This window comes from Acinonyx jubatus, chromosome B1 (assembly GCF_027475565.1).
Source record: "Acinonyx jubatus isolate Ajub_Pintada_27869175 chromosome B1, VMU_Ajub_asm_v1.0, whole genome shotgun sequence".
NCBI lineage: Eukaryota > Metazoa > Chordata > Mammalia > Carnivora > Felidae > Acinonyx > Acinonyx jubatus.
This window is the reverse complement of record NC_069382.1, coordinates 84285171-84309365: the sequence shown is the minus strand read 5'-3', so window position 1 is coordinate 84309365 and position 24195 is coordinate 84285171. Positions and strand designations below refer to the sequence as shown.

The 24195-nt window shown below is 42.8% G+C and overlaps 1 protein-coding gene across 2 annotated transcripts in view; it reads right to left on the bottom strand.

The window, feature by feature from the left end:
* The window catches only part of MAML3 (mastermind like transcriptional coactivator 3), a 409569-nt gene that overhangs the window by 166635 nt on the left and 218739 nt on the right, over positions 1 to 24195 (bottom strand). For both annotated transcript variants that reach the window (XM_027066397.2, XM_053216947.1), the window contains exon 2: positions 512 to 2131. In XM_027066397.2, the coding sequence (XP_026922198.1) occupies positions 512 to 2131 (1620 nt within the window). The remainder of the gene's footprint in view (positions 1 to 511; positions 2132 to 24195) is intronic.

The window sequence follows — 24195 nt, the reverse complement described above, 5'->3', positions numbered from 1 at the left end:
GAAACGTCAAGAGTCCACATTTCCATTATTCGCCATTCAGTAAGATAGGTGAAGATGGTTTAGGGCCTGATAAAGCTGATGCAGAGATCCCTAAGTGCTCTGGCCTTGCCACCAACCAGAGTCTAGGACTATATGACCCGGGAGAGATGCCACAGAAGAATCAGCATGTTTTGCCCTGCGACCTCTATGGCCTGCCTCTCTCTCTCTCTCAGTGAGAACTTCACCTGATTTCTGGTTTCTTCTCTGCCGGCCGGAATGAAAGAAGTTTGACTCCTAGGCATCCAAACACAGGAAAAGTCTCCCGTACCAACCTTTCCCATCTCTTAGGAGAAAAGAAACAACAACAGCAACAACAAAAACACCCCAAACCCGGCAACCACAGGAGGTGGTACAGGAAGGATTCTGCAGGTAATTACAGCCCGCCCCCACGGCCGCGTGGAGAGCCTCGCCCGTGGGCAGTGGGAAACACACCACCAGCACCGCTCCAAGCGCGCCTCGCTCTCACACTTACCTGACCGTGGGACGGAAGCGCGGCGTAAGCCATGGGCTGGCTCATCACTCCTTTCTGTTTCAGGAGGAGCATGCGCTTCTGCTCCTCACTCAGGTGCGCGCGGGGAGCCTGGAGCTGCGGCGGTGGCGGCGGCGGGGGTGGCTGCTGGGGCGGGGGCGGGGGCGGAGGCTGCTGCTGCTGGATGTAGGGCATCAAGGGGTTTTTGTTGGGGTTGGCCATCGGCGGGGTCATCCTCTGACTCAAGTCTGCGTTAAAATGGGTCAGAGGCTTAGTGTTGCCGTACGTGAGAATGTTGTGCTGTTTGTTCAAGGAGTTTGTACCCAAGTTATTTGGCTGCTGATTGATCATATTCATGTGGTTCTGAGGGAGGTAGTTATTCATTGTCGTCTTCTGCAGGTTGTTTGCCATGGGAGGCACTATGGGGTTTTGGTTGTTAAAGGCTTGGGGGTACATCATTGGGCTATTTGGTTTTTCTGCAGCGAAAGCTGCCCCGTAGGGGCTGGACGGAGGCCCTAGAGGAGACCAACTCGAAGTCTGGTTTGAATGTTGCTGCTGTTGCTGCTGCTGCTGCTGCTGCTGTTGGTGTTGCTGTTGTTGTTGTTGCTGCTGCTGTTGCTGTTGCTGCTGCTGCTGTTGCTGCTGCTGCTGCTTCTGCTGCATGAGTTTGGCCCTTTGTTGCTGCTGCGCAGCCATCTGCTTGAGCTGTTCTGCTGGAGACATGTCGGAGCTGGGCACCGCCATGGGGCCCGACCCTGAACCAGCCACTGTCACTCCTGCCGGATTAAGGAGATAACCATTTCCAGGCCGAGGTGGAGCCTGGCCCGGAGTGTGGGCTTGGTTTGGAGTTTGAGGGGACTGGACAGCACAGTTTGCTGGTGAGCTGGCGGGGTTTGGAGCTGCGGGAGTGCTGGCAGCAGAAGGTAAACTAGTGGCCGTGGAGACAGTAGAAAAGGGAGGACCCGAAGAAGAAGGCCTCGCCTGGGGAGAGCCCATGGAGACGTGTGCAAAAGGAGAGTGAGAGGGGTCGCTCTTCACACTCACGCTCTCCTGGGAGAGAGGGGTCTCGGTCGCCGGCTGCGAGAATTCTGGCTCCTTCTTCTCTTCAAAGTCTTCGTTGAACAGGTCCTGTATGTCATCTTCGGGAACCGTGTTGGCCAACTCATCTATTAATTCTTGCCACTCCTGGTCATTCAGGTTAATGTCTGAGAACAGCTTGTTCTGATTGGAAAGAGACGTTTCTGATGTGTCTATGCAAGTAGGGTCATCTAGAGGCTCTTGCTTGAGGTCCTTGCTCTGCAGGATGGTGAAGCTATCCTCCAGGTCACTGCAACCATTAACAGGAAGTTTGATCTCTGGGAGTCTACCATTCTTACTTAGATCTTCTAGAAGCCCGGGCGTGTGACTTCCGCTATTCTGCAAGGGCAAAGAAGGCTTCAGGTCAAGTTGGTGAAGAGGAGAAGCTGAAGGCAGCGGCATGTTGATGGTTTCCATCCCTGTGGGAATGTCCTTTCGTATTCTCTTGCTGGTTGGAGAAAAATTCCCATCACAAGCACCATTCTGTTGGTCTCCATTAAGTGGTGATCGAGCTCCTTCCAACTTCCTTTTCACGGTCTCTTGGAGCTGGAAAAGACACAGGAAAGAGGGTAAGTAAACCTCCAAGTCATCATTTACTCTTTGAGCGAGGGGATGTAGCTGTGAACTAACTTTTAAATGCGTTAGAACACACAAGAAAGACGTTCTACGTCTAAGTTCAAAAGTAGCCAGGCTTCAAATTCTGTGGGAAAAGGTTTTATCCAAAAGAAGAGCCCATGAGGCTGAAAGACAGAAAACAAACTAAAGATTGGAGGGTGGGGAACAAAAGAAAAAGAGACAGTTAAAGGCAGTACTTCTCTTACAGCAGAGAATCATCTATTATTATTTCCCAAAGTGATGTTAAATGTGAGACTTGGACCCAAATGTGTTATACTTAAGGAAGATGTTAATACTCATCTTAACTTTTTCTCACATCTTAACTGAAGACATCAAGGAATTAAATCAACAATATTAAAAAAAAAAACACTAAACATACTCTAAGAACATGAAATTTAACACATTTACTGAGTAGCACAGAGATGATTAATGGTTAACATAACCCGTAGTAACTTCCTTTCAGTTCTTATTTACTTGACCTCCCAACACTTTGGGATCTAGCAGTTCACACGTCTCTAAAAGCATGCTTCCATTGCTTTCCATGATAGCACATTTTCCTGGATTTCCTTCTTTCTCTCCATTTGCTCTTTCTCAGTGTCATTTGGTCTTATGCGTTTTGTTCCTGCCCATTCTACAGGCCTGCATGATTACATCCATTACAACAGCTTTGACTATCTTCTCTAGGCTGGTGACCCCATAACAATGTACCCAGTCCAGGCTTCTCTGCTGAACTCCACATCTTCTTCCTGGATGCTTCACAAGCATCTAAAACACCACATGTCTCAACATTAAGCTGATTATCAAACACGATCCCCACCCATGTTAACTGTCTCAGTATCTACCCACTTCCCCACTCAATGTCTCCTCAGCTACCCAAACTGTAAACCTGAGCATTCTTCTCAAAACATCTCACATCACCAATCACCAAGTCCTATGGATTCTCCATCTACAATATCCCTCTAACATGCCCCCTCATCTCCAACCTCACCGCCACTACCCTAGGCCAGAATACCATTTTCTCTCACTAGATCGTTGTAATAGTCTCCTGATTGGTCTCTTTGCCTTGCCTCCATTCATCCATCCGTTCACTCCTTCATCTGTTCTTTTGTCCATTGCTTTGCTCTCCAACAATCTATTCTCTAAACTGCTACCTCTTTCAAGATATATACTGCCCTTCCTGTTTATAACCCTGAAATGATTTCCATTGCCTTTAGATTAAAATCCAGACTGAGCCTACTTCACCTGGTTTCTGCTCATCATTCCAGGCTCATCTTCTTGCTTCTCTGTTTGGCATCACCTCCCTGTCCCCTGCCAAACATTTTCTATCAACTCCCCTGAAACTCTTTCAGGTTCTTAAATGTGTCAAGCTTCCTTCGGCCTCCAGAGCATTGTACATGTTGTCCCCCCCCCCCCAAAACATATTCTTCCCCCTCTGTCTCCCCACCCCCAGGTTAACAGCTACCTATCTTTCAGGTTATATCTTAGATTTTACTTCCTCTAGGAAATCTTACATCCCTTCTGCACGCTAACTACTTTAGGTACCTTCTTTGACCCCCCCGATACTGGGTTGGATATCCTGGAATAAGTTTTTCCAAGCAATCTCCACTTCCCCATTACAGTTTCTCCCATACATTGGGGCAACTGCGTAAATGTCTGTTTAGTGAGCTCCAAGAAGGCAGGGACTATGACTGACTTGTTTACTGTGTATTCATGGGGCTGCACCTAGTGTTCAGGTTCATAGCAGCAGTTAATAAGTAATGACAAATTGAATAATTAATTCTATTGTCTAACTCACAGAAGCTGGAAGAGTTGAATTTTAGTCAGAGCAGGAGGCAGCCTTATTGACCATAAGGAAGGCCAGACTTGGAGACTCTACAAGAGTAATGGGAACTCTTACCCTGCAGAGTGTTGTGTCCACTTAGGTGGACTTATTTGAGAAGTCCAATTTAGAAAACTCTTGCTAACCCTATGGATTTATTAACTATAAACCTAATTCATCTGTATGCCCCCGTCCTTTCTGTCACAAAGGGCCAATGTGTGGGCTCTGGTGAAAGAGTTTGGCAAAGAGTAGCTCCTGGGAAGTGCCTGCTGAAAGACCAAAGGAAGACTAAGTCAGGTTACAAGGGGTTTCAGTAACTCTGCAGAGTTGAAGGCAGGACGGCATGAGGAGGGGGGAGGCAGAATGGTCCTCCACCTGGGCACTCTCCTATTCTTGGCAAAGGTGCAGTGTATTATAGAAGCAAGGAGGAGAGGAGCAGAATTCCCTCTGACCCCATTCTTCACTCACACGTGGAACCGCCAAGGCTCTGGAGGAACCCTATGTATAATAAAACCAATCTGCAGATGATGTAGGGGATTCTAAGCAGTGCCACTTTATTGCTATTCTCTCATAAGTAGAGAATTCCATTTCAAAAGTAAACAGAAAAGGTCCTTGAATAAAAATCCAGTCTACCCCCTGTTCCCAAATCTTATATGTTTAATCACAAGACCTAACACTGTCTGCATTCACTTGGTAGAAGCCCCAGAATTGCTGAAAACAAGGGTCTAACTGGGACACACTGGAGTTTGACTTCAAAGAAAACACGGGTTCAATCCATCCTATTAGGTAGCAACTGCTAGATAATTATGTTATTTATTGAACATACCAGAAAATCGTGGTTGTGATCATAGGCATGGCAGATATTTGAATGTAGCTCTAACACACAGCAGCAAGTTCAAATATCACAGCTTTAGGGTCTAAAGAAGAGAAGACTTGGGGCCCTCGGCACCACCTGAAGCGATGTTAAAAAAAAAAAAAGGCACTTGTACAAATGAAACTGAGTTTATTTTAGAAAGTTCACGTCCATCATTCTGTTCTAGGCCATGAAATGGATGGGACAGGATGGGGAAATAAAGACAAATGGTCTGTTTGTTCCTCTGTAAAACAGTGGTGGCTTAGAACATGCTGAAAGGTAGGTCCGTCTGGGAACCCCAAGTTTCATCTCTTCCCAGCTGAGGGGGCCTACCTGGGTAGGGAAGTATAGGGCAGTAATACAAAAACAGGAGCCTTGGCCCAGTAGTTAGAATGCCTGGGTTTAAACCCAAGACTTCCTCCCTCCACCTAAGAGTTAATACATATAAATGTTGTCTGGTACTTAATAAATGTTAGCTGTGATCCCTTCCATTAGAAAGTGAGTTATATGATGGGAGGGATTTTTCTGTATTGTTCACTACTGGGACCCCAGTAGCTCATAGTTGATAGTTGATAATTATCTGTTAAATGAATGAATCCTGGAAAACTTATTTAATTTCTCCTAAGTTTTGGTTACTATATCTGCAAAATGGGTTAATAATACTTAGCTCATAGAGGTACTGTGAGAATGAACTTAAATGTAATAATATGGAAAACAATTAACTTCAAGCCTGGTACCCAGTAAGCACCAAACTAAGTCTTAGCTATTACTACCTTTAAATTCAGTGATACCATACTCAAAACTGCAACGGAGATAGACTGCTTTCTGGATCTTCAAAATACAAATAGGTAGAATGATAATATTTCTGTTCCCTAGCTGGCAAAATCCTAATGTTTTCTAAGCATCTGGTGTAGCTTTTTTAATATGAACAACAAAAATCAAATTTGCAATTCAAGCCCAAGTCCAAGTGCTAATGCATTCGTGTCCTAGATTGTAGAACAGCACTAGATTGTTGAGGTTCAAATCAAATGCATTTTCAGCATGTGACCTGAATGGAACTGCTGAGTATTTCCATTTCCTTGAGGGCCTAATATTCTCTACCGCTGGCCCCTTTAACCAGTATCTTGACATACATTTCATGTATCAGCATTTGGGAATATAAGAAAGACATCATTGAATATGCTATGTTGTAGTTCCATGTTTTGTTTAGTTGTGTCCAAAACAGTTTAGAGCAATCTTAGTATCCCTATTGTCTGTTTCATCATCCTTTGCCGTATGGAAAGGAGGTCTGAGAGTCTAATTCTCTTACGCCCCTCTTGGAAGATAGAAGGAAGTAAGCAGGAAGAGATAGAACCTGTGAGCTTGAGAAGGCTGAGGAACTCACAAGCAATCTGCTCAATGAGCAGGAGGACTGTTCACCGAATATGGAGGCATCCCTGTGAGCCCCTGCCACCCAAGGACTCAGATAAGAGTCTGAGCTCAAATGGCTTTATCTTAGGGACTCCCTGGTCCTTCTGCTGTACAAACCTGGAAGCCTCTTAGTATGATTTGTGCCCTTGTGGAAGAATCACAGAAACTCTTTACTGAGCATCAGCTCCCTTGTCCCTGTATTACTATTATTACATATAAATGTTTTCTCCCATTAAGGGAAGCTGCGGTGGCAGGGGCTGAAGCACGCTGTTCATCCAGTGCCTATGACAATATGGGCTGCTATCATGTGTCAATTACTCTGAAGGAAACAATTCCTCCTCCATAATGGCTTGAGCGTGAGTCTCCCATCTACTGTGTGGCTTGATAGCTTGTGTTTCTGTGAAACTGTGTGTGTGTGTGTGTGTGTGTGCACATGAGAGAGACAGAAGTGGGGGTGGGGGTAGGGAGAGGGAGGAACTGACAGACACAGAGAGAAACTGAGAGGCGGAGAGAGACAGAATGGTTTGGGAGGGGTGATATGACAGCTGGACCAATAGTAAGAAGAATAGCTTTGCCTTTGGGGTTATAAAGCACTTTCACACAGAATCGTATTTTATCCTCATATAAAACCTTTGGGACAGGTCATGTGCTGATCTTATGGGTCTACAGGGAAAAGGTCAGTGTTTTGGTGGGGGTAGATGACACTCATAACAGGGATGAGGAACACAGCTAAGATTACCAGGCCTCTGCTGACATGGAGGGGCTCCCTTAGGGGTCCCCTGGGCCAGAATATCCACATACAAAAAGAGGTTCTTTCTGCCTTTTGACTTTTAGCAGTGCTAGTAAGTTCAAAAAAACTCGTATTGCCTTGTCCTTGATTTTGCATGAAACTGGGCAGGATCATGGACGGAGCCTGGTACTATAGAGGATGAGGTTACTATTAATAATGAGGTCTTTAAGATGAAAGCCATTGGGGTAAGCCATCAGATTCCTTGTCTCGTAGGAGACAATGGTTCTAAAAGGTAGGTTTTATTGTAACTGTCTTATGGAGAAAGAACTTCAGGCATAGAGAGATTAAGTGAGATTACAAAATTACAGAGCTGGGGTTTGGGTGTGGGGAAGTGGCTCAACCCAGGTTCAAATTCAGACTCAGGTCTGACTGCAGAGCCCACACCACACCCTGGATGGCAGAGTCTGGCTGTGCCTTCATCACCAGCACTGGACTCCGATGCTAATCGTCATAATGCTCTCTCACACTGTTTTCAGGAATCATCTTTGATTCCACTCTTTCCCCACCACCCACACCCAATTATACCTCAAGAACTATCTGTTCTTATCATCTTCGAATTTTACTTTCATCTTCCACCCCCAGTGCCACTGCATTAGTTCAGATCATCAACACTTCTCTCCTGTTTTCTGCAGCAGCTTCTGAATGACTCTCTCTGCCCCAGGCTTGCTTGCTCCCCTCCAACCCATTCTGTACACTATGGCTGTGAATTTCTTTATAACGTGTGAAACTGATCATGCCCATTCTTCACCTGCACAGCTTTTCTGGAGCTGTCCACTGTCTTCAGCATCATCTAAATCCAGCACAGAGGCCCTCCACAACTCAAGCCTCATCTCTGCTTACTTACTTCTCCTGTCTTAGCTATCACCTCTAACCTTCTTCCTTTCCACCTGTCCCCCAACACCAATCAGCTCTAAGTCTTTGGCTAGACGTAATTATTTGCAGTTCTCAGGACATACAGTGTTCATTCTCTGTCTCTCTGAGCCCTTGCATACACTATATATACTCTTATCCAACTTCTTCACCTGACCAGTTCTATTTTTCCTTCACAATCAGTTTACACATTACCTTCTATACAGTCACTCTTGACAGTCCCTCCCACAAGTCCTGATCCCGGGACCATCCACGTGCTCTTGTGGCATTCTTGAACACATTGTACTGTAACTGCCTTCCTTTTTCTTCGTGAGGCTGTACAAATGAATGCTAGAGCAATCTCTCAAATAACTACACCAAATTTATGTAATTGTTCCCCAAAGTATGCACTTGAAAATAGTGGTCTGCCTAGAGTTTTCATGATAATTAAGTAAATGTACAATTTATTTTGGTTATTTTGAGATGCTGGAAATGGCTTGTGGACTGTCCCCTGCTTAATATTTTTGAGGACCCTATGGGTTCAGGGAATCAGAACAAGCAGAGAGCGTATGAGGAGAATTGTGTAAAGGAAAGCTGAAACTGAAACCCAGAGATTTCATGTGCCATTACCAAGGTCAGATGTTTTGACAAGTGTGTGAACTCAAAATGCTGGATATTTTCATGGTTGAATTTTAAATTTCCATACCAAGACTTTAAGGAGTTTTGCACTCACCAACCAAAAGTGTGAGTGAACTTTCTTCACCATATCAGAGATATAACCATTTCCCAGGACTTGAAGACGAAATGGAATTTCAGTTTGCAGATGCTATAACTAATTTAAAGGCTCAAAGAGAACATTTTGGCCATTCTGATCTGCTCTGATCAAACCAGAAGATGATTCACTCTATCAATTTTCATAGGGTTATTCTCTTCTCATTCTACCAGCAGATCATAAGCTTGTGAACACATAGATAAATTTGACGTGCTTATTTAATGTATTTGTAAAGGGACGCAGAGTATTCACGTGTTAGATATTTTATTAGAATGTGGATAGTGTGCAAAAAACACTTCCAGAACTGTCTACCAGATTTAAGCATCCTTAGAAAGGATCTTTTGAGGTTTATTTAGAGGTTCAATTTTCTAGGCCATTCATTATCCAACTCTAAAGTGACCTGGAGAGCTGTTACAAATGCAGATTTCTTGGTCCCATTTGCACAGTTTCTGATTTAGTACCTCAAGGTGGGATCCAGAGTGGGACACAGGTTGAAGGCACAGGTATCTACAGAATTTTTTTTTTAAGTTTATTTATTTATTTTGAGAGAGAGAGAGAGAGAGCAAGCGCACGCACACGAGTGGGGGAGGTGCAGGGAGAGAATCCAGAGCAGGCTCCCCACTGTCAGTGCAGAGCCTGAGTCAAGACTCCAGCTCATGGCACTGAGATCATGACCTGAGCCAAAGTCAAGAGTTGGACGCTTAACTGACTGAGCCACCCAGGTGTCCCTAAAGAAATTTAATAAAGACTTCAATTCCTCTGAGGTAGTTGGCCCAGGACCCCTAGTTTTTAGAAATTCTGACCTAGAATAAGAATTCTGTTGGAGTTCTGACATTCTGAAATTGTTGGTTTGAGTTTTTTAAAAAATACACGTACACACACAAACCCAATGTCCATATAAAATGCTCCTGAGTTAATTTCGTGATAATTCGGGACAGCTCACAAACAGGACTAAGAAACAATGCTCTAGACTGTTTTATTTCAAACCTCAGAGGACCTCAAATTCTGTAGAAGCCTGCTGGACTTCTATAAGACTTTTCATGAAAAAGTTTAGTTTTTACATTGTAGGTTTCTCTGAGCAAAGTAATATCCTAGACCATTTTCTCCCTCCATATTTATATACTTACCTTCACTTTCATTCAATTTTTTTTTTTAACGTTTATTCATTTTTGAGACAGAGAGAGACAGAGCATGAATGGGGGAAGGTCAGAGAGAGAGAGACACAGAATCCGAAACAGGCTCTAGGCTCTGAGCTGTCAGCACAGAGCCCGACACGGGGCTCGAACTCATGGAGTGTGAGATCATGACCTGAGCCGAAGTCGGACGCTCAACCGACTGAGCCACCCAGGCGCCCCAGCTTCACTTTCATTCAAATGAACCAAGGGCACGCTGTATACCCATGTGCCAAGTGCTGAGGGGTGGACTCAGTCCTAAGAACAAAGACCACACCCAAAGTAAACGCATGTCAGACATGTATTAACAAGAGTTTTGTCAAAAAAGTTTTGAGTACTTTTTTAAAAGGTGATCTATGTGGGGGCGCCTGGGTGGCTCAGTCAGTTAAGCGTCTAACTTCAGGTCAGGTTATGATCTCGCAGCTTGTGAGTCTGAGCTCCACGTCAGGCTCTGTGCTTACAGCTCAGAGCCTGGAGCTCCTGTGTCTCCCTCTCTCTGCCTCTCCCCCGCTCATGCTCTGTCTCCCTCTCCCTCTCTCAAAAAAATAAACATTTAAAAACAATTTTTTTTTAAACTTAAAAAAAAAAAGGAGATCTATGTGAAGGGCAGAGCAACACAAAATGAAAAAGAACAATCTTATCACAACTCCTGAACTCTTCCCTTGTCAGTCTTATATACTCCTAACATTATTTTAGAGAGAAAACAACTTTACTACATAATAAAAACCATATGAAGTAAAAATACACACACATACACACAGGCTATTTTCCTGAAAGCCAAGAGTTTAAAACCTATACTTGTGACCATCCCAGGGTGCAGCTTCTCTGAGCCTGATCATTGGGAAAGGTTGGGTCTCTGGACGGAATGTCAGCCACGAGCAGTTAGAAATCTCCATTCTGAAATGCTCCAGGAAGAAAAGGATCATCTTAAAAGGGGCCTCACCCTCCTGGTGGGCATCTGTAACCTCAGCCACAGAGGCCCAAGGGAATGCTGGGGCACTGCTCAGCACCCCCGCTCAAGGGCCATTGAGAACATTCCGGGGGACTTTGAGGTTATTTTTAGAAATGACCATGATCTTTCTCCTTTCTGCTATGAGTCAGACTTAAAACCCTATTTCCAAGTAGAGTTAGGCGTACACAAGAGTGATCATGCCTCTTTCCAGGGTTTGAAACATGGATGCTCACCCAGTTCCAGCCGCGAGGTGCCAGAGTAAGGTACTCTTTAAAAGCATTTAAAATTTGGGGGCACCTGGATGGCTCAGTCGGTTGAGCGTCTGACTTCAGCTCAGGTCATGATCTCATGGTCCAGGGGTTCGAGCCCCACATCAGGTTCTGTGCTGGCAGCTTGGAGCCTGGAGCCTGCATCCGATTCTATGCCTCCCCTCTCTCTTTGTCCCTCCCCGGCTCAAGCTCTGTCTCGCTCTGTCTCTCAAAAATAAACAAAATGTTAAAAAATATTTAAAAAGTAAAAAAAAATAAAAGCATTTAAAATTTGCATGTGTGTGGCTGAATTTTTATGAATGCTTTTATCCTTTAGTTTTTCTTACACGTGTAACAAGCACCAACTGAATATACAACAACATATTGGGAAGGGATCATAAAACATCAGCAGCGGTGGCAGTCAGGGCCCTTGACATTTAGAAACGCTAAATCCCACGATCTCAAATCTCCGTACTTCCAAATACATAAATGTTCATATAGGCTCCTGGCTTTGTCTCAATTGAACGAATAAATTATTTTTCATCACAAGTCACACGAACCCTGTGTACTTTTTATTTTTTATATCTGAAGTTAGGATATTTTTCACAAGCTTCATACATGTAGTTCCAATTGGTACTTCAACAATTCTTAACTACTGGTTAAAATCCGGGACTGTTATCTCTGCAAATGTCGAGGTTATCTGATTTTCAAATCTCCTCCCATAGTTTTCACTAGAAGGCTCTAAACTTCTAAGTTTGTACCCAAGAATTTGATTCACTGCTTACTAAATGTTTCAAGATATCCTTATCATTTAATATTCCAGTTGGCTGAGAGCTTACCCTGTACCAGGCATCAAGCTAAGTGCTTTACATATATTATCTTGATTAATCCTCACAACTCCATGATAGATGAGGAATGGACTCAGTGGATAGTAATTTGTCGCAGGGCACACAGCAGAGCCCTTCTTAGTTCCACTTATTCTCACCTACTCTGCTCTTCTGCATCTGATGACTCCTGTCCTGATTAAACATGAGCAAACCTTGCTTAGAAATTCTGGGGAAGTGTTTTAGGCACCTGTGTCATGACGGTCTAAGGACAATGTGTTCACGTCTTCCAGTCAGATCTGCCTGATTCACAGAAAAGCATTGTGCTCCTCTACGAGGAAGATGTTACTCTTGCAAATGGAGCATGTGTTTGAGAAGTGATGAATGCGGCAGCCCTGAAAACTTCCAGAGGGAGTGAATGTGTGCATCCCGGTGGCAGCTTCCTTTACTTGGAAGCTGGCCATTGGAAAAGCTCCTCTGAGCTCTGTGGCTGCCATCAGAATTCCGCAATCTGAACCCTGAATTGCTCTGTCTTTTCATATACATAGATACACACGTGCGCATTACATTTATTTTTAAGGACAAGAAACAATTTTCTTAGGAATATCTCTGATATCTCTTACTAGAAGTCATGCATATGTTATGTATTCAAACATGCCTATATGCATGACCTCAGATTACAATCTGAAATTCCTAATGGGATTTTATTTAGAGCCATAAAGAAAGGAGTGTGAAGGAGGCTGTCAAGGAAGAAGAAAAAAACCATAGGGAGGAAGAGGGCAAATGAAAAGATCAGATCTTATCTGCATCATTCACAGCTGGAGACTTACACCAACAACACAGACCAAAGAATAGGCAAGTTACAACTAAGCATGAGATTTCCATTTGTTTATTCTCTGGGAGGAATACTTCAGGGAGGCTGAGTACTTTTCTTTCCCTTGGGTAAAAAATCAAGCATATTTTTATTTCACTGTTTACTCAGAATGTCCCTTCTTTTCAATGAGAATCTCTCATTTTAGTTTTTAGCCCCTTCCAGGAGACCATTTTCCTCAGTGGCACTTATGTCCTGCACCAGTTTAGGGGGACACAAACAGCCAACAGCACCCAGACCTGACACTGCTTTTGCATTATCTCCCTTTGGAAAACAAAAGTATTGCAGTAAGGTCTCCTGTCTAGGAAAAAGCCTCTTGTTTCCCTCAAAGAGGTCAGACATTTGTTCTTTTTTGTAAGAAAAGAAAGCAAAAGCAAAGCTGAGAGCTACCTCCTGTTAGAGAATTCTCAATTCCTCCCGCCTGCACACACCCCATCTCAGCGAGTGAGCAAACTGGACGTTATTCTTATTTCTAGACAGTGTCTGACTCCCAGACCTCCGTTCCATCGCAGGTTTTTTTACTCCACAACTGAAAGCTACGGGAACTCGCCTTCATTCACCAGCAAGGTGATTGCCGTTATTTACATGTCTTTAGAGTAACTTTGTTCACAAACGGGGAGGCAAGGCAGAACTAGAGAGTTTTTCTTTCCAGGATGAATGGCCCGTGGGTGAAGACGTCCACATGCACACAGGCACATTCTCGCATTTGGGTGACCACAGGTGTGATTTAACTGGCTCTGAGCATTTTCAACCAGGCAGCGGCATGCACAACCCTGCGCACTCAATCCATAGACAGCAGAGCTCTGGAGGCTGTGGGCAGAGCGTTCATCTGTGGGGAGAAGCTGCTTGGTTTCATCCCACCAGCTGAAATTCATTTTTCAAAAGAAATTAGACCAAGGTACTGTTGTTATAGCAACAGTCAGAGTCACTCATACAGCCTCTTCCCTGCAACCTCACTCTGACTTCTGTGGGCAGCATTTTCAATTATGTACAGGAAGTGACCAAGGCTGAGCCTGGGTCGACCTTTTCTTATCCCTGTAAGAGGCAGAAGTGTAAATCCTCTCTGTCCAATCTGAAGCCCAAAGACAAGGCTTGATCGTGCTCCAACAGAGTCCTCCCAGTCCTGAAAGTCAATGAGTACTGAAGATCCAAGGAAAGCCTTTGGTCCTTACGTTTTCATCTCCTGGGTAGGAACTGGACATGTGATCACCAAACTTCCGGGGGCTCACCAAGTACCAGCCATTTCAGGATAGGAACTTCCAGGGAGGATGGCAATGCTGGCGGTCACCCTCAGATTCTGAGGTGTTTTCATTACCTTAGTCCTCTGGGGTTTTACTCTATTCTTGGGGGTGTGGATTTCCCAAGACTTTCAATCGCCCACTCCAGCCCCTGAAACAACAATCAACTCCAAAATGCCCCTTTCTTGATGAAAATGTACACTTATTATCGAACCTCTATGGCAAATAATTTTCCAAAGGAGTCAGCAAGGTAGTAGTCTACATTTAACCCCACGGATACCCCAAATGGCAAACATCTATAAAGCCAGTGCTCATGACTAATGTTATAGGCTAAATTATGCCCTCCCCAAACTGATACATGTTGGAGCTCTAACCCCAGAACACCTCAGAATTTAACCATATCTAGAGATAGGGTCTTTAAAGTTAAAATTAAAGTGAAGACACACACACAAAAGACAGCCATCTATAAACCAAGGGAGAAAAAAACCAATCCTCCTGACAACTAGCTTGATCTTGGACTTTCAGTTTCCAGACCTATGAGCAAACATATTTCTGTTGTTGCAGCCACCCAGTGTGTGTGCTACTTTATGGCAGCCTTAACAAACTAATACAACTAGTAATCTGGTTTAAACATATCTCTGTCCTCTCCATGTCTTACCTACGTTGGGCACTCAATAACGATTCTATCTGGCACAAATTTGTTCATGCTTTGATTCAGTCCCTACTATGTGCTGGGTTATATATCAGGCACTAGGGCACATTAGTGAATACGATTTAGTCTCTGACCTTAAGAGCTTTCAGAATGGAGGGGAAAGAAAAGCAGATGAGTAAGGTCAAGGTTGTTTGCTGTGGGCACCAGTGCTGTGGAAGCCCAAAGGAGGGGCACGCCTCAGTCCTGCAGGGACTGAAATGGAAACTGAGACTTTAGACTCACAGTAAGGGAAGAAGCCAGAGGAGAAAGAAGGCGTGGCTTCTAAGTGAAACTTCAAATAGTTGTGTCTGGCTTGAGCCAGGGTGCAAGGGGAAGAGCTGAGAAACAGGCTGGAGAAGTAAGAGCCAAAGAGATCGTGAAAAGCTTGTTTGCCAGATTATGAAGTGTGGACTTATCCAGAAGGATAAAGACACACTGGAAGAAAAATAGTCAGCTGTAATGCTAACTTCAGATTTCACAGTGATAGAAGTTGGTCGCAAAAGGTAAAATATGTGAAGTCATTTGTTTGCTAGGCCTGCCGTAACAAAATACTACAGACTGGGTATCTTCAACAACTAATTTTCTGACAGGTGGCTGGAAGTCCAAAATCAAGGTGTGTTGACAGGTCTGGTTTCTTCTGAGGCCTTTCTTCTTGGTTTGCAGGTGGCCACCATATCACTGTGGCCTCACATGGCCTTTTCTCTGTGCGTGTGCATCTCTGATGCCTTTTTGTGTGTTCAAATTTTCTCTTCGTATAGAGACACCGGTCATGTTAAAGCCCAGTCTTACGGCCTCATTTTGGCCTCATCACCTCTTAAAAGGCCAAACCTCCAAATACAGTCACATTATGAGGTACTGGGAATTAGGGCTTCAAGATGTGAATTTGGAGGGAAGTTCAACATCATTCCTGTACAGTTGACCAAGCAAATCGCGAAAGCTGTCCCTAACTTACATAAAATTAATATGACACAGACATGGTCTTGAGGCAAGTAGTTCAACAATTGCTATTTGGTCCAGAGTTTAACAACATATTTTTTGAAAAGTGTTTGTCTCCCAATTTCGATCCCAAATTCAAAGTATACTGCACCTTTATCCCTTAACTACCGGCCAGACGAGTATAGTCAGAGATGGTGCTAAGCGAAACCTCAATGCAGGCGGAAGTGTGCCAGTATTTAGGAGGCTCTGAATAGTGACCATTCCCTGAGGCTTAGTAAATGTTACTTCACAGGGATAATCCCAACCCGACCTCAGGGTTGCAGAGAAGGAATGTTGAGGCACAGAGAGACTGGGGCCACAGTGTAAGAGGGAATGTTCTTCAGAGGAAGAACAAGGAATGATAGTCAGGATTCCCTGCTCCAGCCCCACGCCCCATGCAATAAATTACTTTGCCTGTAACAGGTTCAGAGTTTGTCAACTTCCTGTTCAAATTGTGGTGCATTGTCAATGTACTGTAACAGCGTAGAGTCAAAAGTATGTATTTCAATGGTTTTATCTTTCTTATCTAGCCATCCAGATATTATTTATGCAGTTTCCATTATAATACTACAGTTAGGTTTGCATAATATTTTCTGTAAGTGCCTACTTTTGCATGGTTACAGCTCTCTAAAACTCCCCTGGGACAGAGTTTTTTTCACCTTGGTCTCAGTTCTGAAGTAGAATTTTTTGTAACAACAAATGATGACTTTAGGGATATATTTGAAGTTACGTGACTATAAAAAAAAGGGGGAAGATTTTTACTGCAATGAATATGTTGTTACCTTTTGTCCAATTGAACATCACAAATCAAAAAGAGCTGAACATAAAGGCATCAAGCAAGGCAATGTAATAGATTTCACTGAAGACGGCCCACACTGCCGGATTTAACTAAATGAGGTCTGCATTCACATGCTTATCAGTATTTAAAAATACCCTGAGTGTACACAACAGAAAATGTCAGGAACTTGAAAAGCAAAAATATGCATGTGGCGCTTTCCAGATCTCACTAAAGCGCAGCAACTAAACAAACTTAATTATGTGATCGGGCAGCAGTTTCTTAACCTCTCTGGACCTCTGCTTCCTCAATTATAAAATGAGAGGGCTGGCCTGCCCAATCTCCAAAGCTTGTTCCAGCTCTCACAGAGTCTCTATTTGGACTCTGGATTCAAATCAGTGACTCGCTTTTAAACATCACTCTGGGAGGCAGTGTTAACTCAGATGGGCAGCTGAACTTGGCAGGTAGTTACTAAGTAACTGGGAGCCTCATTTTAAGTCAGAGAGCAGGAATTCATTAAATTCTTCTGCAACGGTTTCTTAGCTTTAGCAAATTTGCAAAAAAAAACCCAAAAAACAAAAAAACAAAAAACCAAAACCCAAAAAACCTTAAATCCTAATCACAATTATCTTCAAACAAAACAAAAGTGTTAAATTACATGCTTCATTTAAAAGGATTTTTCATTATTTGATGACCGGCTTGGTATCAGGTACTGAGCGGGGTACAGAGAATGTGAAAGATCCATAAGACCCCTGCTTTCAAAGAAATTCACAGCCTGTTGCACATTTTCACTTTGCTCCTAAGTGTCTCCTGGAAAAAGCTCCCATTATGTATAACACTTGTCAAACACAGACAGCAGCAATGTTCCTATTCTGGTGACCGCAGTTTGGTTAACTTATAGAACTGTGTATGGCTCTTCTCTCTCTCTCCTATGAATGGTTCTGGATAAACGGCCTTAAATTACATGACGAGCCTGAATGTGCCAGTTTGGGTAATTAGATACTGGACCAGGCTATAGGTAGGAGCTGTCTGCCTTTTCTGCGTGTTCACCATCACATATTTCACCTATAAGGGGTGGATGGGCGTGGGCCTAACCTTAACACTTAGAGTCAGGGGCCTTGGGTCCTAAGATCACTTCTCTCACAACCAAGCTGTGTGTTCTGTGGAAGTCAGTTGATTATTTCTACCTCCATTTTTGCCTGGGCAAAATAGTCTCTACAATTCCTTATAAATCTAGCAGCCAGGAATTTTACTCTCGAGTTAATTGGGATATACACGGAAGATGAACCAACTAACATTTGGTTCTTTTCTAAAATATTAACTAATTCCTGGGGCGTCTGGGTGGCTCAGTCAGTTAAGTGTCTGACTTTGGCTCAGGTCATGATCTTGCGGTTCATGGGTTCAAGCCCCGCATCAGGTTCTGTGCTGACAGCTCAGAGCCTGGAGCCTGCTTTGGATTCTGTGTCTCCCCTCTCTCTCTGCCCCTTCCCCACTCGTACTCTGTCTCTCTCTCTCTTTCTCTCAAAAATAAATAAACGTTAACAAATTAAAAATAAATAAAAAATAAAATATGTAACTAATTCCTAAATTTGAAATGAAAAAGTTTGTGTCTGTTGCTGTTTCTACGCATTGTGTAGTAAAACCTGATTAATTCAATTCCTGATAATTTTGCCTTTAGCTGTAACTTGGCTAAGGGCCAACTCGATATGTATTCTTATGTACAAAAAAAGAGAGCTTACTATGTAAAAAAAAAATAGGTATAATAAAGTTTATAAGGGGAATAGTCAGAATGCTTAACCTACTATTTCTAACCTAAGGTAGAAATGGGTCTCAAGCACTCAAGAGACTCAAATTTAAACAAACAATTGATACACGTACTATGAACTCTTCTCATATATTAATTAAAGTAGTTCCCCCAGGATGTTTATTTACAAACAGTTTGATGGTCTAGTTGGAATTGCAGTTGTTACTTTTAAATATATACATGCAGTATGTATTTACCACTACACTTCAATTCAGATTTTTCTCAATTTAGGCAGCTGTTTGCCCAAATTAGTTTAAATTAGGGAGAAATGATTGTATTCATAAACTCTTCATCTAAAAGGCAGAAATGACGACTATAAAATTTGTCTTAGGTTTTTCGGGACTCTGCAGTTTAACTTCTAGTCTGCGATTTGTAAAGAATGAACATGGAATGATTAATGGCCATTACTGATTAAATACAGCTGTAACTTATCAGAATATGTATACTCTAATACTGTACCCATGGTAATTATCTCATTACTATGAAGTGTCACAGAAATGCATTATGCGAAGTATGCGCTGAATCACATTTAGCAATTTCTTTTTATGTTTAAATCCAGAAGCTTAGTGTTCTCTAATAGTGGGAGCTTTGCATGGGAGTTGGGGGCTTTGCAAGAGAGTTGGGGCTTAGCAAGGGAGTCATGAATAGGAACTGAAGTTCCTTGGCAGATGTGTAACAAGCTTTGTGACTCTGGTCATTCTTTTAAACTTTTCTGCACCTCAGTTCCTGATTTGAAAATCGGCATATTCGTGTGTGACCCTTACTATACCTCATGGAAAGGATTAAACAGATTAAGTCTATAAAACAGTTGGTCACCAGGAGGAAAGGCATTAAGGAAATTACTCAGCATACTGTAGTGGTGACTTCTCTAAGTGCATGAATATTTAATGAACAGGTACACATAATACTTGACATTTCTATGGAGCTTTTCATGCAAGCATCTTAACATCACTTAAAGAAATGCATGGCAACAATTATCAGACATCTGGGAAGCATCAGCTCATTGGCCAGAGAGGGTAGAGATACAGCCGCTTTGTTTTTAAAATCATAGTGTTCAGGAGTAGGGGTATATTCAAATACAGGTATCCCACAAACCTGAAGATATGGCCTTAGAAATAAAGCGATGTTTATTTGACAGCCATCGAACCATACATATGAGGTGGCCTAAACAACACAGGTGCAAACCTTCCCTCCGAAGTGAGCACAAAGCTGGTGATGAGAGAAGTCAGCAAAGAGACCAATGGTACTAGTGAGAGATCAAAATAAAACATCATCAGGAAAGTAGGACAAAAAAAAGAATTTGTGGTCAGATTTGTACTGTCAGTTGCAGTTTAAAATGAGGACTAAGAGACCGTTGGATTGGTGTCATAGTAATTCACTGGGAAGCGAGAGGGGATAGCCAGCAGCATCGAGATCATCTGGGAACCTGCTGAAATGCAAATTTTTTTCTTTTAAAAAATATTTATTTATTTATTTTTGAGAGAGAGAGAGAGAGAGAGAGAGAGAGAGAGAGAGACAGAGTGCGAGTGCGAGTGGGGGAGTGGCAGAGAGAGAGGGAAACAGAGAATCAGAAGCAGATCCAGGCTCTGAGCTGTCAGTACCAGAGTCCGGTGTGGGGCTGGAACCCACAAACCACAAGACCATAACCTGAGCGCAAGTCGGACACTTAACCCACTGAGCCACCCAGGCACCCCTGAAATGCAAATTCTTGGCCAGTTCCCTAGATTTCCTGAATCAGAAATGCTGAGTGTGGAGCCTGAACTCCGTGTTTTAACAAGCTCTCAAAGCGATTCTCATGAGTTTGAGAATCCTGTTCAAGAACAGTGCTGGCTGTCCAACAGGACTTACTGAGATGATGGAAACGTTCTGTGTCTACACTATCCGAAACATTAGCATCCAGCTTCGTGTGGCTGTTAAGTACCTGAAATGTGGCTAGTGCTACTGAGGAACCGACTTTTAAATTTAATTTATTTTAATTAAATTTAAAATAGCTACATGCAATGAGCAGCTATTCCATTGTACAGCAAATTCTAGAACTGTGCTGTAAATGAATACTGGGTTTTTGATCAGTAAGAAAAGCAAGTAGTGAAGAATGGAGATGCTGAGTGTGACTCTTCTTGTAAGATACCTTGTCTGGAAAAGCAAGAGGGAAAAAGGCATTGTGGCTGGTATTTTAGGGGGTGAATAAAGGAAAAGGAAGTCTGAAGTGTGTTTGGACACGAAGAGAAATCAGAGAGCAGGAGAGGCTGACACTAAGAAAACAGGGACAGATGAAAAATGTGATGGAAAGGTCTAATTGTGGTAAAATATTCGTAACATAAAGTTTACCACCTTGACCATAAAGGGTATAGTTTATAGAGTTATTAAGTACAGCCACAATGTTGTGCAACCATGTCTACTGCCCATCTCCAAAACCCTTTTCATCTTGCAAAATGGAAACTCTATGCCCATTAAACAATAACTCCCTATCCCCTCCTTCCTTCAGGTCCTAGCAAAGAGCATTCCACTTTCTGCCTCTATGAATTTAACTACTCTAGATCACTCATGTAAGTGGAATCAAACAGTATTTGTCTTTTTGTGACTGGAATATTTCATTTAGTATAATATCCGCAAGGCTTATCCATGTTGTGGCATGTATCAGAATTTCCTTTCTTTTTAAGGCTGAATAATATTCCATTTTATGCATATGCCATGCATCTCCCTCTATGGACATTTTGTCTCTCATGAATAGACATGGTGCTATGAACATGGTTTACATATCTCAAGGCCTGCTTTCAATTCCTTTAGGTATATGTCCAGATGTGGAATTGCTGGGTCATATGGTAGTCCTAATTTTAATTTTTTTTAGGAACCACCATACTGTTTCCCCTGGTGGCTATGCCATGTTACATTCCCAGCGAGGTATTTCTTTTTGAGACAATGAAGAATGGAACATTTGAGCCATCAAAAGAATGATTTAAAGACAAATGGTTGGGGGGGGCACTTAGGTGGCTCAGTTGTTAAGTGTCTGACTTTGGCTTAGGTCATGATCAAACAGTTTGTAAACTTGAGCCCCACATTGGGCTCTTTGCTATCAGAACAGAGCCTGCCTCAGATCCTCTGTCCTGCTCTCTCTCTGCCCCTCCCCCATTTATGCTCTCTCTCGCTTTTCTCTCTCTCTCTGTCAGAATAAAATAAACATTTAAAAAAAGGGAGAAATGTGGGGAACAGGTATGTTGAAATGGAACTGTGTGTGTGTGTGTGTGTGTGTGTGTGTGTGTGTGTGTGTTTAACCTTTAGGGCTTAACTCTTAAAGTTTCAATTTTCTCACTTACCTTGATGCAAGGACCTCACCTCCAAGAAAGAACACTGCTGAGGAGGAAAAACCCAGGGCTTGAGGAGGAAGCAAACGGAGGTTTTGTAAACTTGGACCATTATAAAAGAAGATCAGGGAAACTTTCTGAGGGCTCTGAAGCAGAAGTATATACATATAGTGTATGAGTGTGTTATGGGATTGAAAGTGGAAGTCCTAAATCCAATACCTCAGAAAGTGACTTTATTTGGAAACACAGTCACCACAGATGTAATTAGTTAAGATGAGGTCATAATGGAGTAGAGTGAGCTCCTAATTCAACATGAGTGGTATCCTCCTTGTGAGAATACGGCGACATGAAGACACAGAGACACGCAGTGAGAATACCATGTGATGGCAGAGGCAGAAATCAGAGTTACACAGCTATAAGCCAAGGAATGCTAAAGAATGCTGGCAAACCATGTGAAGCTAGGAAGAGGCAATGAAGGATTTCACGCAGAGTCTGAGGCAGCACGGGCTCCGCTGACACCTTGATTTCAGACTCCCAGCCTCCAGGACTGTGCGACAATAAATTTCTGGTGTTTTAAGCCACCTAGTTGGTAGTACTTTGTTATGACAGCCCTAGGAACTAATACAGCTGCAGAGCATGAATCTGCAATAGGCCAAGGTCATCCCATGCCAAGCCCAAAATGAGTATTTCCAAATTACTGTGCACCCCACCTCTGAGCAATATGCTTTCTGACACACTGTGATAATATAGGTGGTAAGTCAATGTAATATAGATTTTGAATCATAGTGCTTCCTAAAGATTTTCTTTCTGTTTGTCTTTCACAGGAACGAATGGGGCATGCATATAAGCACACTAAATTGTATGCTTCTGAGAACCAAGATGGGAAAGAAATCTCAGTATCTTGGGGCAGAAGCACTGTCATTACTTGGAAGTTCTTCTCGATTTTATTTCACCTGCATTTGGGCCTCTGAATTTTTCTTTTCTGGGTTATAAGCCTGAGTGTGGCTCTTGCTTTACCTGTAAGAAAAATGAAAGACTTTTCCAATTTTTTTAATTTCGAAGTTAGTCTGCTTTTGCTGACTTTGACCTTTATCTTACCTGCTAATGATTTGGAGAGAACAGGAATACAATTATTTTCTTGCTTTTACACTTGAGTGTTATGGGAAAAGTCAGCATGGGGGTGATGGGTGCCAACAGATGAAGCCATTTAAGAAAAAGTGGCCTGCTTATGAACTCCTGGGAGAGTCTCCCCGAGAGGTGGCCGTGCCATGGTTATGGGAGCCAGGGGGCCGGGAGGGGACAGCACTGCCACTGGCTGCGGTACAGGGTAAAGACCGAAATCTTTACCCTGTATGGTGGAAGGAGAGCTCAGCTATCGTGGACATGGAAGCAGTGTGGATTATCTGGGTAAGCGGAATAACCTTGAGCATTTGCCAAGTCAAAACACACGTTGTAAAAACAGTCTTTCCCTTGCTGCCTGCTTACTCTTCTCTCTTCAAAACATGGCTCTTGTTTTTGTTAAAATTCACCTACATTCTGGTGAAAGTGGAGGAAAAGAGCTGTAACCTACGGATGTAAAAAAAAATAAACAAATAAAATAAATCCAGAGATAAGTACATTTTAGAATTTCTTTCCAAGAAACCTACCACGTTAACAGACTCCTCCCCTCCCTCCCTTCCACAGCTCCTCAAATTAAAAAAAAAAAAAAAATTAGACTTTGGCTTTTCATGAAAGGCATACAGTAAAAGTATCATTGTTCCAAAATTCCAAAGCAATTTCACAATCATAATGAAATGAGGGAGGAATGGTTGAGGTCTTGAAAACAATCACCCCATGTTGCTATGTGGTATATCTTTATAAATTATAAGGGGATTTGAAAAAATTAGCTCATTCATAGTTCATTCATTCAACACACACTCACTGAGCATCATTTATGCACTGGGCCCTACGTGAGAAGCTGGGCAGGCAGAAATGAGTAAGACACAGCCTGCCTGGGAGAGCTCACAACGGAGGGAGACAGCTATTATTATTATTCATTATAATGTGGCTAGGCTTCCCATGCCCTACTCCTACCTCCAGCCCTAGGAGCCTTGATTTTAATTCACAAAGAACCATATTGTGGGGAGAAAAAAAAAGAAAATGACCACAGTAAATCCTGTAAGGGTGGCCGTTCTCTCCAGAAATATAGCTACACTGTGAGCTTAGACCTCCTTCAAACTAAGGGCAGGGGAAGAAAAGAATACAGCAAAATACCTAAGCAAACCACCAAAACGAACCACAACAAACATCTGGAAGGGAATTCTAGAGATTCCAAACTAACTGGGGAAGCAAATTATTTGTAGTCTAAAAATCGGTTAAAAAGGAAAATGAGACACACTGGAATAGAGTCAAAAGCACCCTTCTCTCCCTGTCGTTTTCAGAATTGGTCCACAGAACCGTATGAGGAAAGACATCACCTTCAGCTTTACTGGACACTCGGAGGGATCCATATCTAGAACTGATAATCCAATTTCTACATATTTTGGGTTTAACTCAGATGAACCAACTCAAATATCAGAACTCAGGTTTTCTGAGGTGATTTTGTGCCTGCTTAGAATCAGTGGCTGAGGAGGAACGTATACACACAATAAATCTAAAAATCATTCAATTA